The sequence below is a fragment of the Epinephelus lanceolatus genome, chromosome 5 (assembly GCF_041903045.1).
Source record: "Epinephelus lanceolatus isolate andai-2023 chromosome 5, ASM4190304v1, whole genome shotgun sequence".
In the NCBI taxonomy this organism is placed as follows: domain Eukaryota; kingdom Metazoa; phylum Chordata; class Actinopteri; order Perciformes; family Serranidae; genus Epinephelus; species Epinephelus lanceolatus.
In genome coordinates, this window is record NC_135738.1 from 2,717,554 (window position 1) to 2,732,454 (window position 14,901).

The 14,901-nt window shown below is 41.0% G+C and overlaps 2 protein-coding genes across 2 annotated transcripts in view; one reads left to right on the forward strand and one right to left on the reverse strand.

Moving 5' to 3' along the window:
- The first annotated feature begins 1,094 nt into the window (after nt 1-1,094).
- Nucleotides 1,095-7,013, forward strand: LOC144463430 (E3 ubiquitin-protein ligase TRIM21-like). The gene is made up of 2 exons (XM_078167602.1): nt 1,095-1,220; nt 5,198-7,013. Exon 2 carries the CDS (start codon nt 5,207-5,209, stop codon nt 6,878-6,880), a length of 1,674 nt encoding a protein of 557 aa, XP_078023728.1. The 5' UTR covers nt 1,095-1,220; nt 5,198-5,206; the 3' UTR covers nt 6,881-7,013.
- Nucleotides 7,014-10,541: 3,528 nt separating this feature from the next.
- pot1 (protection of telomeres 1 homolog) overlaps nt 10,542-14,901 on the reverse strand; it is a 115,828-nt gene continuing 111,468 nt past the window's right edge. Inside the window, exons 18-20 of the mRNA XM_033634071.2 lie at nt 14,466-14,560; nt 12,429-12,534; nt 10,542-10,893 (exon numbers count right to left, since the gene is read on the reverse strand). Of these exons, the coding sequence (XP_033489962.2) occupies nt 10,754-10,893; nt 12,429-12,534; nt 14,466-14,560 (341 nt within the window). The 3' untranslated portion in view covers nt 10,542-10,753. The remainder of the gene's footprint in view (nt 10,894-12,428; nt 12,535-14,465; nt 14,561-14,901) is intronic.

A 14,901-nucleotide genomic window follows, 5' to 3' on the forward strand; every position in this document is an offset into this window, starting at 1 on the left:
GTCTCTGTTTGTTGTTTACTTCAAAAGTTACACCACTTTCTATATCTTGTTTTTCTTTTTCCGGTTGGGGATAGGTGCAACAAGGAAAATCCAGGGGGTACGTGTGGACCCCTATTTCCATCTAGACTCATTAGTCTGACAGCTTTAGCTCCTTCCTGTCCAGTGAAAACCATGTATCTCCAGATGTGTTGATGCTGAATGTTTGTGATAAACTGAAGGATTTTTTTCATACTTTAGGTACATTTTGTTGCTGATACTTGTGGACTTAACTGAAATTTTAAATGCAGGACTGTTGCTTGTAATTGAATATGTTTTCAGTGGTGGATTGTAGCTCAGTATTTTAACTCAAGTACTTTACTCAGGTACACATTAAAGGTACTTGTAACTCAGAGGTCAATATTGTACTTTTTACTGCACTACATTAGTCTGACAGCTTTAGCTCCTTCCTGTCCAGTGAAAACCATGTATCTCCAGATGTGTTGATGCTGAATGTTTGTGATAAACTGAAGGATGAAGTGTTCCTTTATGAGCTGAGAAAATTCTCCTCCTTCTGAAGCTAAATAAACTCTTTAAAAACCCTCTTGGATCAGCTGAAAAGTCGTCGTCACAAAGCTGAAAACAGGCTGTTTTTATGACTCTTTAGAGATACGTGGTTCTCACAGGACAGCCACTCTACAGACATATGATGATCTTCTAGACCATGATGCATTGCTGTAGATTAAACTCCCCAACAGGATATAAAGGAGTTCAAATGAGCTCAACCTGAAACATGTACAGCAGTAAAATGACACATACACATTAATGCAGCAGGAATATTAATCCAAAAACATCAGATAGAATAAAACACTGACAGCAGGGAACACTTTACTGCACTATCAGTCATTTTACACATACTTATAATAAATGTTCCTGATCAAACTTTTACTGAGGGAAGGATTTGAAGAGAGGATTTTTACCTGTAGTGGAGTATTGTCACAGTGTGGTATTAGTACTTTGACTTCAGTAAAGGATCTGAATACTTCCTCCACCTCTCCCTCTTGGTGACGGCCCACTGAGAGGTGGAGCAACAGTGAAAGAGGAGAGCTTCACAGTCACATGACCTGAAGTGAAAGTGAAAGTGTGTGTGAGTGACAGCAGAGCTGCAGTGGAGACGAGTCTCTGTTTCTCTGGAAAGAAACATTCAAGTGAATCCAGCAGGTTTTTCTCAACAACAAACACTGGTGAGTTCACTGTCCTACAGAGACAAAATACACTAAATATTTGCTCAAAGTTTAGTTCAAACCACAATCTGACTGTTTTACATCTGTTTTACCTTATAAAGAATATTATCTGACTGTTTTACATCTGTTTTACCTTATAAAGAATATTATACCATAGAAATGTGTCAGTTTAGATAAAAACAACATGTGAATTTAGCCAGAAATACAAAACAAAGGTAAAAACCAAAGCACAGTGACTGAACTACAGTCACAGCTAGCGTTAGCTTCAAGCTCATTTACAGGCCTGTTTCCTGTCTGAACTCTGAGCGCCACTCAGACAGGAAGTTACAGTCATGGCAAATGAAAAATGTTTGGCCTGCTTTCAAATATTTCCACTCTAATAACAATATAAGCAGCAGTGTAGCAGTATTGTTATATTATTTGATGTTTGATATGACAGTAATGGAGAGTTAGTTTAACATAGTTTGATTATTTTTGAAACTTTTATTTGAATAACTAAAGTTTTCAGGTCGACTTTAACAGTGAACTCTGTTTTTATCTGTGAAACAACACGAGCTAACACTCCCCACTGCAGACCAGTCACACTGTAGTGTTGTCACGGTACCAAAATTGGGACCCACAGTACGATACCAGTGAAAGTATCACGGTTCTGAGTAGTATCACGATACCACAGCAAAAATGAGGCAGATGTGCCTTTTGCCATTTATAAAAAGATAAATCACTTTTCTATAATACATCAATGATATTTCAATGGAATAAATTACTTATTGACTTATTCATACTTCAAAAACAGCATCAATAAGTGAATAGGCTTGTTCGAGATGAACTGCGCCTCGCCTGAAAAGTAGACGAGAGCAGGCGGTCGCAGCGGGGGGCGGTGACAAAAAGCCACGGTGAAGTCGGACAGTTTCCCGACAGTTTCCAGCAGCCTTCAGTCCGTACAGGAAGTCACAGACACACTTACATCCTGTCTGGAATGATGTCAATTCATTAAAAAAGTGATCAGACCCATATATCAGTTTGTTTTCAGTCTCCAGTTGTTTTAATCATGATAGATTAATTTATTAAAATGATTTACAGGTGATCTGTAGTTTATGTTCATGGTTTATCCTCCACTTGATATGAATTCTCCTGTAAATCAGCGTCATATCAGTTTGACCTGTCCCCTCAACTACACAGGCTGAATAAACTGTGTTTGACTATAAGGTTCATATTTTCAGAGGAAAAAAAATACAAGACAACAGCTTTCATTAAGGCTCAGTCAGATCCAGTCAGGGCTTCACATCTGACGTTATTTTAAGAATCCTCACATCCCACTGACCACAAGTCTCTGTGTTGCTAAATACTTCAATAATTAAACCGTCCAATATTAATATAGTACAGTAGACTCTGTATAGTTTATGATGAATGTGTTCAGTCTCTGACGACTAAACTTCACCATCAGTCACACAACGTTTTCTGTTCACAGAATAAACCTTCACATCAGACAAATACAATCTTAATCTCTAAAATTCAACAAAAATGAGTAGTTTATCTAAAACGTCATATTGTTGAGTCGACATATAAACCAATCAGCTGTTAGATCAGGTGAGAGCCAGGTGGTGCAGTCGGTGGAGAGCAACTGCAGCGCCCTGGCTCTAAAAACTGCAGCCGCCTCGCTCTCGTGGTTTTATCGCCGTCCACTTTTGTAATACGTCAGAGCAAGTCAGGATGAAGTCGGACACAAAACTAACCAGCATGCATTGTGCGCCGATCGCCGGTGATCGAATCTGCGCAGGCCTGGCTCATCTCGAACGAACCCATTAACATAGGGGGGATTGAAATAAAACAAATAAATAAAATAAAAATCAACCAGCCACCCTCCTCCCCTGACAAGTAAAGAACAGTCCCTTCAGTGCGGTGAGGTTTGTGGAGCGTTACCTGCCACAGAGAGAGAAATGTGAACGGCTCGTTTCTCCTCTGACACATCACATACCTGTGTGCTGCCACGGCTCAGCTGTTCAGGTACTTCTGGGCAGTCATGACACCAACAAAGAGGAAATTATTGGACCTGGAGCCGGGCTTCTCGGTCACCAGTAAGCCTTTATCTTGCGGTGGCTATAATGCTCCGTGGTATTCCTGTCTGTGACCCCTGTTCAACCCACAACCGGCAGGATTCGCCTTTCGTTTCTGCTGCTGGTTGAAATCTGTACTCGCACAGCGTGCTCCTGAATGATTTCTTTTGCTCGCACAAAACTATTTTTAATGCAAATGCCAGTAAAATGCTCGCACCGTAGAGCTCTGTGGAAAACACATCACTGCAGCATATATAAACAAATCTAACCTACAAGTAAAAATAAATAAATAATAACTTTCAGTGCGTAAAGATACTCAATAGCTCAGCTAATACCTGAAATGTCACTGGATACAAACCACTGCAGCAGCATATTGAGTGCCAGGTGGCCAGCGCGTGCCATTATTGGACAGCGCATGGACACTCACCCTCTTGCGATTGGACTTCGAACTTATCCCAGTACCTGAAGTACTCCAACATTATGGTGTCATATGTACCGTGGTGTTTAAGTACCGTGGTCTACCATTGGTACCAGTATACCGTGCAACACCATCAGACTGGTTTCCCCACATGTTTTCATAGGCTGGTACATTTAATTGGTGCTTGTTACCGTGGCGACCAATTAATGCCAGCCCAAATAAGCCCTGAGGAAATGCAGTTATCCTTCATATTCATATACTATGCAGACCTGCACAAACAGCATATTTATCAGATTTCAGATGAATGTCTGATGTTACTCATATTGATGTGATCTCTTCCAACCTTCCTGTGTCACTGACAGCATCCCAGGCAGGTGTGCAGACCAGGCAGGGGCGGAAATCCCAGGGGGGACAGGGGGGACATGACTCCCCCTTCAGTAAAGCTGTCCCCCCCCCGAGAATCATTTGAGACACAATTAATAATTTTCGGTCATTACGCGCGACTATTACGCACGGTTGTGAGGTGCGCAGCGGCAGATCTCACAGCACACTGTTTATAAACCAGTTTACCAGTTTAATTGCAGACAATGTTTAGTGTCTCATTTCTCATAAGTATAGACATTCACTCTGCCTGTTGGAGAGATAGAGAGAAGGTTAAAGCGTCAAACTGCGGTAAAAGATGCTGTATAAAAGACAGGCTACAACTTTTTTTCCTTGTCCCCCCCTGGAATTATTCTCTAAAATTTTACTGTTTATTGTCCCCCCCAAATATGAAATGGGATTTTCGCCCCTGAGACCAGGTGTAAACATAGTGCAGATGGGATTTACAGGAGACACATGCAACGTTGTGGTCGGAGCAATAAACATGAATTAAATAAAGGCCGATATATAAGTGAAACATTATTACTATGAAGAAGAATGGAGCAATTAGGCTGTTATTAATGAAGACAATATCTGATGACTGACACACAAACAAACAGTGGATGAAGAGTTTTGGTTTGTGTTCATGAAACTTGAACATGACCACGGATTAAAATCACTTCAGGCTGCAACAAGGTTTAAGTGTGAGTTTACATCAATATGAACCAGCGGTGGAAGAAGTACTCACATCTGTTACTGAAGTAAAAGTAGTAATACCACAGTGTAGAAATACTTTGTTACAGTAAAAGTCCTGCAGTCACTATTTGATTTGCAATAAAAATGCACAAGTATTAGCATCAAACTAAAAGTACCAAAAGTAAAATGACTCATTACCCAGAACGTCCAGTTTCAGAGAAATATACTATATTACAGGATTATAATTATTGATACATTAATGTGTTCATCACTTTAATGATGAAGCTGTTAACAGTGGAGCTAATAAACAAAACAAAATTCATATAATATATCAAGAGAATTCAGGATAACTCTCCTTTTATTCCACTAAGCATAGTTTGGTTTTATTCAACAAATGATCAAAATGTATGTAATCACAGTTTTGATGTTTTCTCATTTTGTGTCCTCAGAGTGTCGATATGTCTGCTGCCAGCTGTCTGCTGACTGAAGATCAGTTTCTGTGCTCCATCTGTCTGGATGTGTTCACTGATCCAGTCAGCACACCATGTGGACACAACTTCTGTAAAACCTGCATCACTGAACACTGGAGTACTAATGTCCCCTATCAGTGTCCAAACTGTAAGAAGGTTTTCCACCAAAGACCTGAGATGTGGGTCAACACTTTCATCTCTGAGATGGCTGCTCAGTTCAGACAGTCAGCTCAACAGAAAGCCAGCAGCAGCAGCTCAGAGCAACAAGTTTCCAAACCAGGAGAAGTTCCCTGTGACGTCTGCACTGGAACCAAACTGAAGGCCCTGAAGTCCTGCCTGGTGTGTCTGGAATCCTACTGTGAGACTCACCTGGAGCCTCATCTGACAAGATCAGGCCTGAAAAGACATCAGCTGATCGACCCTGTGGAGAACCTGGAAGGCAGGATGTGTCTGAAGCACGATAAACTGCTGGAGCTGTTCTGTAAGACCGACCAGATGTGTGTCTGCATGCTCTGCACTGTTTTAGACCACAAGACACATGACGTTGTTCCTCTGAGAGAAGAATATGAAGGAAAGAAGGCCGAGCTGGGGAAGACAGAGGCTGAAATTCAGCAGATGATCCAGAAGAGACGACTGAAGATTGAGGAGATCAAACACTCAGTGGAGCTCAGTGAGGAAGATGCAGACAGAGAGATAGCAGATGGTGTTCAGGTCTTCACCGCTCTGAAGGAGTCTGTTGAGAGAAGCCAGGCCGAGCTCATGGACACGATCAAAGAGAAGCAGAGAAAGACAGAGAAACAGGCTGAAGGCTTCATCAAAGAGCTGGAACAGGAAATCTCTGAGCTGAAGAAGAGAAGCACTGAGATGGAGCAGCTCTCACGCTCTGAAGACCACCTCCACCTCCTCCAAAGCTTCACGTCCCTGAACACTGCTCCACCCACCAAGGACTGGACAGAGGTCAGCATCCGTCCACCTTCATATGAGGGGACTGTGAGGAGAGCTGTGAGTCAGCTGGAGGAGACGCTCAGTGAACAGATGAAGAAGCTGTTTGAGGTCGAGCTGAAGAGAGTCCAGCAGTCTGCAGTGGATGTGACACTCGATCCTGATACAGCACATCCCAAACTCATCCTGTCTGATGATGGAAAACAAGTTAAACATGGTGATGTAAAGAAGAATCTCCCAAACAATCCAGAGAGATTTGATACTTGTGTTAATGTCTTGGCAAAGCAGAGTTTCTCTTCAGGAAGATTTTATTATGAGGTTCAGGTTAAAGGGAAGACTGAGTGGGATTTAGGAGTGGCCAGAGAGTCGATCAACAGGAAGGGACAGATCACAGCAGCTCCTAAAAATGGTCAATGGACGATAAGGTTGAGGAATGAAAATGAGTACAAAGCTCTTGCTGGCCCTTCAGTCAGTCTCTCTCTGAAGTCTCGGCCTGAGAAGGTGGGGGTGTTTGTGGATTATGAGGAGGGTCTGGTCTCCTTTTATGATGTTGATGCTGCAGCTCTTATCTACTCCTTTACTGGCTGCTCCTTCACTGAGAAACTCTACCCATTCTTCAGTCCCTGTGTTAATGATGGTGGTAAAAACTCTGCCCCTCTGATCATCTCTCCTGTCAATCAAGCACGTAGGAGCAGTTTAATCAGACGAATTTCATTTTAACTCAAACTCATAGCGTCAGTCACACAAAGTAGAACAACCATCTGATTTCCTACAGAAAGATTCACTCTCATTTAATGTAATAAATGTATATTATTGGTGATGTACTGTGAATACATTGTTGAGTTTTTAGATTCTGATCAATGTGGTTTTTCTCTTTTTCTGTAAATGGTTTCTTTGATGTGTCACGTTGCCACTTACTACTACAACACAAAGATTTAATCCCACTGCTGATATTATGTAATGTAATCTTGTTTATTCCAATGACTGCATTAACTGCCTTAAAGACCTTTGAATCATCAAAAACAAATGTACTCAGTCTATATAGTGATAATGTGAAAAATGATGGAAAGTGTACAGGACTGCTTCTAAAACATTCAAAGGTCTAATGAAATAATTAGGCATGTACCCGATTATGTCAGTTGGATCAGATCCAGCCGTTTAATACGAATATTCAACCATTCTTTTTGTGTTTGTTTTCATATACAGCTCTAACGTTTGAACAGGGCTCAGCAGGACGTTCAGTGTGACAGTGGAAATCATGCAATATAGTTAACAAGCTAACGACAGATCAGAAATGTGCAACATTTTCTGCACACACCACATATCAAAACAAAAGCCAGAGACTGTGTCGTATTAAGTATCTGTGAGCTGTAAATTCACCACTTCCAAGCAGAGGATGGAAGATTATTTCAAAGCCTTAAGGTGGAAAGCTTACAAAGTTTCAGAGTTGGAAACACAAGGAACCGGCCTGGAAAGTCATCGAACGTAGAGCACAAGCACAGTATGTCAATGTGTGGGTGAGAGTGAGTGAGTGAGTGAGTGGTGATTATGGTTGTGTCCACACATCGGATTAAGGAAACCTTGACTTTGACGCAAAGAGGTTGTCCAGCTAAGATTCCTGTCCAACTTGTATATGAAGAAACTTCTTCATATATCTTGCAGTAAAGAACCTCTTTATTCAATTCCTGTGCTTTACATTCGATGACTTTCCAGGCCGGTTCCTTGTGTTTCCAACTCTGAAACTTTATAAGCTTTTCAGTTTTGCCCTTGACCTTGGTTTTTATTTTGTCACAGAAAATGCACTGATTTGGAAACAAGAAGGAACACCGAGTCCCTTCAGATTGATTTGACAGAGATTTGAGCTGGCGTAGGGAGCCCTTTATTGATGATGATGATGATGATGATGATGATGATGATGATGATAATTCTCCAGATATAGAAGCCTTTGACGCTTTTAAACCACCCAATTTCCATGTAAAGCTTTTGTAGTAGTTTTGATGATAGCCAGTTTCATCCAAAGGCAAGCGCTCTAATGTCAATGGTATCTGGTCACAAATATCCTTCATACCGTACGGTGAAGTGGCTGGTTCACAGAGTCTCATATCACGAATACTGTGGTAGATATGATAGCCTCTCGCTGTGCCCTCCCTTGCATGCACTAAGTGTGGTAAAATGACCATACTCAGAAAGAGTTGGGACATGTAGAATACATGATAGGGATCGAATCTTCTTTTGAGGCACTTCAGCTGTGTTACAGTTTGTGCTTTCTCCCATAGTTAGTAAGTATAGGCCTATTCAGTCAGCCTGAAAATAGAGAAAACGTTAGCAATAGCTAACTAACTAGCTACCATCACTAGCTAGTCAAGAAAATCCATGCAGACTCAATTTCTGTATGATAAAACTGTAGAGGAAAATTATGTGTTGGCTCGTCCACGACTAAATATCTTAATAAAAGGGTTGAGTGCTTACTTTTTTCCTTCTTATTCTTGAAATTGTTCCAAAAGAGAGAGCAGTGGGAGACAACCATCTTACAGTCGCAAGGTGCAGGCCCACTGTCCAAACCAACGCCAAAGTTGGCAGTTGATGTTCAGTCACCCACAGAATTTGGCCCTTTTCTGTATTTTTCTTTTTTTTGTCCCCCTCCCTCCCAGAAATAGTCAGCATGGTTTGAAATGTTATTAGCAGGCTAGGCCTACCCATTTTATTGAATTCCTTGAGTCTGAATTGTATAGAAACATGTTTACTTCAAAAGCAAAGCTAATTTCAATTTCTTCAGGTTCAGGATAGTATAAACTGTTAAAAATAACCCCAAGGGGACATTAGCCTATATTTTAGTCTGCTATGTATAATTTTAAAATAGACACTTAAATAGTTAAGAAAAAACAGGTAGTGAAAAAAAATCACTATGTGCGCATGAAAATAGGAAAATATAGTTGTCAAATGTACATTTTTTTGCTGTTTTTGTCCAGAAATAAAGTTGTCAAATGTCAAAAATAATGATTCCATTGAATTCCTTGGGTCAGAGTTGTATGGAAAAGTGTGTTTATTTGTCTCTGTTTGTTGTTTACTTCAAAAGTTACACCACTTTCTATATCTTGTTTTTCTTTTTCCGGTTGGGGATAGGTGCAACAAGGAAAATCCAGGGGGTATGTGTGGACCCCTATTTCCATCTAGACTCATTAGTCTGACAGCTTTAGCTCCTTCCTGTCCAGTGAAAACCATGTATCTCCAGATGTGTTGATGCTGAATGTTTGTGATAAACTGAAGGATGAAGTGTTCCTTTATGAGCTGAGAAAATTCTCCTCCTTCTGAAGCTAAATAAACTCTTTAAAAACCCTCTTGGATCAGCTGAAAAGTCGTCGTCACAGCTGAAAACAGGCTGTTTTTATGCCTCTTTACTGCACTATGGAAACAGTTAAATAAATATAATAAGGTTTTGAGTGCAGGGCTTTAACTTGTAGTGGAGTATTTTCAGTGTGGTATTAGTACTTTTACTGGCACAAGCCTCTCTTCACTGTGTTACCAGTTCAGTAAATTCTTTCATTTGTTTTTAAAGCGCTGCATAAACACACACCTGCTTACATCTCTGAACTGCTCATCCCCTATTCCTTCTCCTGACCCCTCAGATCCCAGAGCCAGTTAAAAACTAAAGGCGATGGAGCATTTTCTGTTCTTGGTCCTAAACTGTGGAACAGTCTCCCACTTAGTTAGATCTTCCTCCTCTATTGATACGTCTAAAACCCGTCTTAAGACCCATCTCTTTTCTTCAGCCTTTAAATCATCATCAGGAGGACACACCTGACCACACAGTTTTCTCTGTGGTTCATTTTGTTGTATGTGCGGTGCTTTTTGTGTTGTGATGTTGATCTGACTTGAGTAAAGGATCTGAATACTTCCTCCACCACTGTGCGCTCATGATTTGATCTTTACTGACCACCTTGCTCTGGTTTGGGAACGCAGATGTTGTTCTTCTCCAGGGAGGACTGTGTTCAACATGTGTCTTCTGGAAAACAGAAGAAACACAAGTTAAGGGAAAAACAGACAGAAAACTGAACTATTGTTGCTGCAGGTGAGATGGATGAAGACCACACACACAAAATGTCCCACAGGTTTCCAACATCACCTTCATCCTCGCTCTGGTCAACAACCAGGGCAGGCAGCTTCCTGCTTTAAAGGATAAAGAAAGATTCAAATAAGTACATGAAAAATAGGCGTTCAAAGATACTGTCTTTATTTGTACTCACCATGTGTGTTTGTCCTTTGCTGTATCTGTATATTATTGGATGAAAAACAGGTCTTTTATAAAGTGCATCATGTCAGCTGACCAGCAGATGGCGCAGTAACACCACAGATCAGACCTCAACAGTCCCTGACTGAAAGCTTTGTAGTAACAAGTCAACACTTTATTGATTCACTCACATCAGTCAGCAGTTTTATACATTTTTCACCTTTTTATGTACATTCATTTTGTTTTACACAATAAATACAAATAAAACCAGAAAAAATCTTAAATACAAAATGACTAAAACAGAAACAGGTAGAAACAGTTTGTCTTTGTGCAGGACTCTGGTTGACCTTTGACCCACAGGCGGTTCAGGCTGGGTCGGGGTCGGACCGTGCAGAGCGTGGTTTGGTGATGGTGCTGTGGCAGATCTGATAACAGGTTTGGCTCTCTCCCTTGTCGTCCTCTGCTCGGTACTCTGTCAGACACAAATCCATCCACGGACGCTCACCTGACGTGAACACGAGATCGACATCACACACCTGAACTCACTTTCAGCACTTTGACAGAGAAATGCTGAATGACTCATGATGATGAATGTGGTTAACCTGTGTTTGACTCTTTTTTTGAAGCCCGGTTGCCAAAAGAAAAGTGGGCATTGTACATTTCTACCAACCACAGATACATACCACGGATGTACATTTCATACGTATCATATCCATGTTTCTAAAGTGACCTATTATACGAGCTGACTTGAGAACTTGGTGAGACGCCTGCCAAGCTGCAGACCACTGCTCGAGACCAACACACAAAAAACCAACTGTTTTTTAGCGAGTCTTTGCTGTTTCTGGCGCTTTTTAGCCATCAAAAATGGGTGCTTTTCATTGACCCGTCACTCTTTTCATGGATAGTGCCACAAAAAGCTGTTGTGAGTTAGCAAGTCATTGCTGTGTTTCCAGCGGCCCCAATCTGTGGGGTTTTCTAGCGACCCGTCACCGTGTTTTCAGCAGGAATAGTGCCACAAAATGCGGTTGTTTTGCTGCATTCCCTGTCAGTACAGTGCCACGAAAAACAGGTATTTTAAGCCAAAACATGATCTTTTCTGAACCATACCTATGTGGTTTCTGTGCCTCAACACAGCCACATGTTACACACAGAGTTGTTGAAAAGTAAAACAAACTTTCTGCAGCACCAGTCGAACACATCTGTAGTTTGCAGAAATGTACAACGCCAACATTTATTCTATCGACTGTGTTTCTCTTTCTACGTCTGATTGTCTCTGTTTTTATTCGCAGACAAAAAGCAGGTCCAAACTGGGAACACTGCTCCGCCTGCTTCTTCTTTCATGTGTGATTGACAGTCATTAGTTTAATTGGTGCTGATAGGAGGTGTTGGACAGTGCAGGAGTATTTACAGGGGAAATGTGCTGGATGTAAAACAAACTGAGCTGTAAAATATTTCGTTTTTATCCCTGCTGTTTATTGATTTTTAACATTTTATTGTTGCAATTTTTATATTACTAAAATTCTATTTACTGTTTTAATTAATCTATGTATGTTTTGTCTGAGTTGTTTAAATTTTTGCCACATGAAACAGTTGATTTTTTTCCCTCTCCATTCAGCTGGATAACAACAACAACACAAAAATGGTCGCCACCATGTGGTAGGAGGTGTAGCTCTACAGACAGAGCAGCAGTCTGCAGCGTCTTACATTCCTGGTCATTAAAACTAACAGTAATCCTGAAACTCTCCAGTAAGTCACCATGTTGTAGACTGTTGAAGAAACCGATTCATTTAATTATCGTTTCATCAGAGAACAAAACCTTCTGCTGTTTTTGTGCTTCAGGTTCATCTTATTTGTGTGTGATGTCGTTCACAGAATGGTTTGTCTTTCTTAATTCACAGACAAGATGACCTGTGTACTTATTTGTACCAAGTAATCAGATTTTGAAGCCAATTATTCTGTTAAAATGTCACTGAAGCTGCTGCCACACTCAGCTTCACTCCAAAGTCGTCGTTTCAGCCTCTGTGAGTCTGACAGACGTACCAGTGCTGCCCCCTGGAGGACAGAGGGAGTCCATCATTTGACGGATGCTGTTCTGAGCCTCCTGATTGGATGCCACGTCCTCTGCGGACACGCTGAAGAACCTCTCCTGATGAAAGACACAAACCATCATCATCATCATCACTCATTAGAGTAAAAATCACTCTCCACAAACAGTTTCAGGAGGTTTCATCAGGTCATGTTCTTTTACTTTATGATGTTTATTTGATGTCAGTTCTCTCAACACGATCGAATCCTCTCTGCAGGAAAGTTGTCATGGACTTTATTTATCAAACTGCATCAAAACTTCTCACTGATCTCATCACAGATTCGCAGGATGATCGAAGCTGTTCGCAAACTTCTCATTCTTTGTTTTTTACATTAATTGTGTCTGATAACCAAAACATGAAAAGCTTAACTAGTAAAAGTGATATGTTGGTGTCTGTAGATCTGGCCATACTTGGTTGTGTTTTTTTTTTAATGCTGCGCATGTGTTAACACGTTGGTGAAGATGTTTTCTTCATTTGCTTGTGTTTTGTATATCTGCGTGCAGTGTGTGCTGAGCTTTCAGAGCCACCGTAGGATTGTTTCTTTTTGTCGGTGTTACAGGCCTCAACAGGGCTTCAAATACTGATCGTTTTAATTTTCTATCTATCTGCTAATGTACAGAGCTGCAGGAATGAGTCCTAAAACATGCAAATGAGTTAGCATTTTAGCACTCCTGGTTCCTTCGTCTTGAAGTCAATGGGTTTTTGGTTAGCTGCCTGAAATAAGGTCTGTGGTTAACACAAGCTGAAGAGAGTTTGTTCTACGGCATAAAATACGTCAGTAAATATCCCACTGTGAATTTTGAAGCCTTTGTGAGTCTTCAAAACGGTGGTTGCTAACAAGTAGCTGAATGAGGCGCTGAACATGGCTTTACAGTGTCATTGAGGTGGTGACATTAAGTCATGTGACCATAGTGTATTTCCTTTGAAGCCTAATGTTTTTACCTCTGGGGATTGCATTCATGCTTCAAAATAAAAGTGTTGTTCATTTGTGAAGATTATGTTGCTGAATGGAAAAATCTCACAGGCTTTTTGACGAGGTAACCAGGGTGATGCCCTGGGTGTTTCGGGTCTTAGATCATCAGGCACCCTCACTTGGGCGACCCAGCCAGGGCTGATCAGTCCCTGCACACTACACCATGGATCTGCCCTCCTGATCCACAGCCAGCTTGAGGCTTTTTCTGCAGCCTCATTGATGTTTCTGGTGACTTTCCTCTCCTGCAACTCTTTGATGCCAAGGAGCCTGAGTGCCCAGTGGACAGACTGCCCTCTGCAGCCCACCTCGATTGGCTCACAGCTTTACCATGGTTAACTTTTTTTCTATCTGCATATGACATGGTGAATACAGCTTAAGCAAATAACAGCTATATTTCCATTTTATTCCTGTTATTTTCTGTTAACTACCATAAACTCCTGTAAATTCCCATAGAAAGTTTCCACCTTAAATACTCCCAGAATTTTACAACCCTACACAGAACAAAGAATAACCGTAAATCGTTAAAATTGAGGAGATCAAACTGAGGACTATTTGGTATTTTTGCTATAGAAATTACTTTAACGATGAACCTATTACGACCTCATAGTTGAACATAAATTTTCGGATCATCAATAATTCGATAAATCGATCTTTTCGGCTCTAAACCACAATTTAAGTTATTAAGTCCAGCAAAAACTTCTTGTTTTGTACGACGACTGCAAAAAGTTTCACACTCAACTGGTGTCATTTGAACCTTTCTTTAAAATAAGATAAGTTTATTAATCCCCAGAGAGGAAACTGGTTTAGTCGCCCACACACAGTGACAAATATACAAACAGGTCACAGCAGACAACATACACACAGTATTGCCACCACAACAGTAACACAAACTTCAGAATGCTTCATATCATTCTGGTAAAAGATGAGAAAGGTGGTGATAAACTGAGATTTTCTACTTATGATCTGATCTAAACTGATCCACAGTCAGCAGTATTTTACATGTGATCAGAAACTCACGGCGTCTCTCCACAGGAAGGCGTCCAGCGTGTCGGTGGCGTCCTGCAGCTCGAGCTTCATCAGCAGGACGAATTGCAGCAGCTGAACGCCGAGAACTGCAGACGAGAAGAGACCAGAGACGTGTGTGTGATTGTGTGATTTATTTCGGAGAAAAAAAATCCTGCGGCTAGAACAGGTCTGAGATCAGCCAGGAGTCGTTCATGAGCTTTTACAAACCTGCTGAATCAGGAAGAAGGAAAACAAGCTCCACTTAAAACTCTGTGTGAAGAGCGAGCGAGTGGTTTTAAAACTGAAGACAACACGCCGAAGCGTCAAAGAACAAGCAGCAAACAGCACAACAAAACCCAAAGATATTCAGTTGATGCTGATATAAAACAGAGAGAAGCAAAAAATCCTCCTGCTGGAGAGTCTCCAACTGATCAGGTTGTGAAAACGT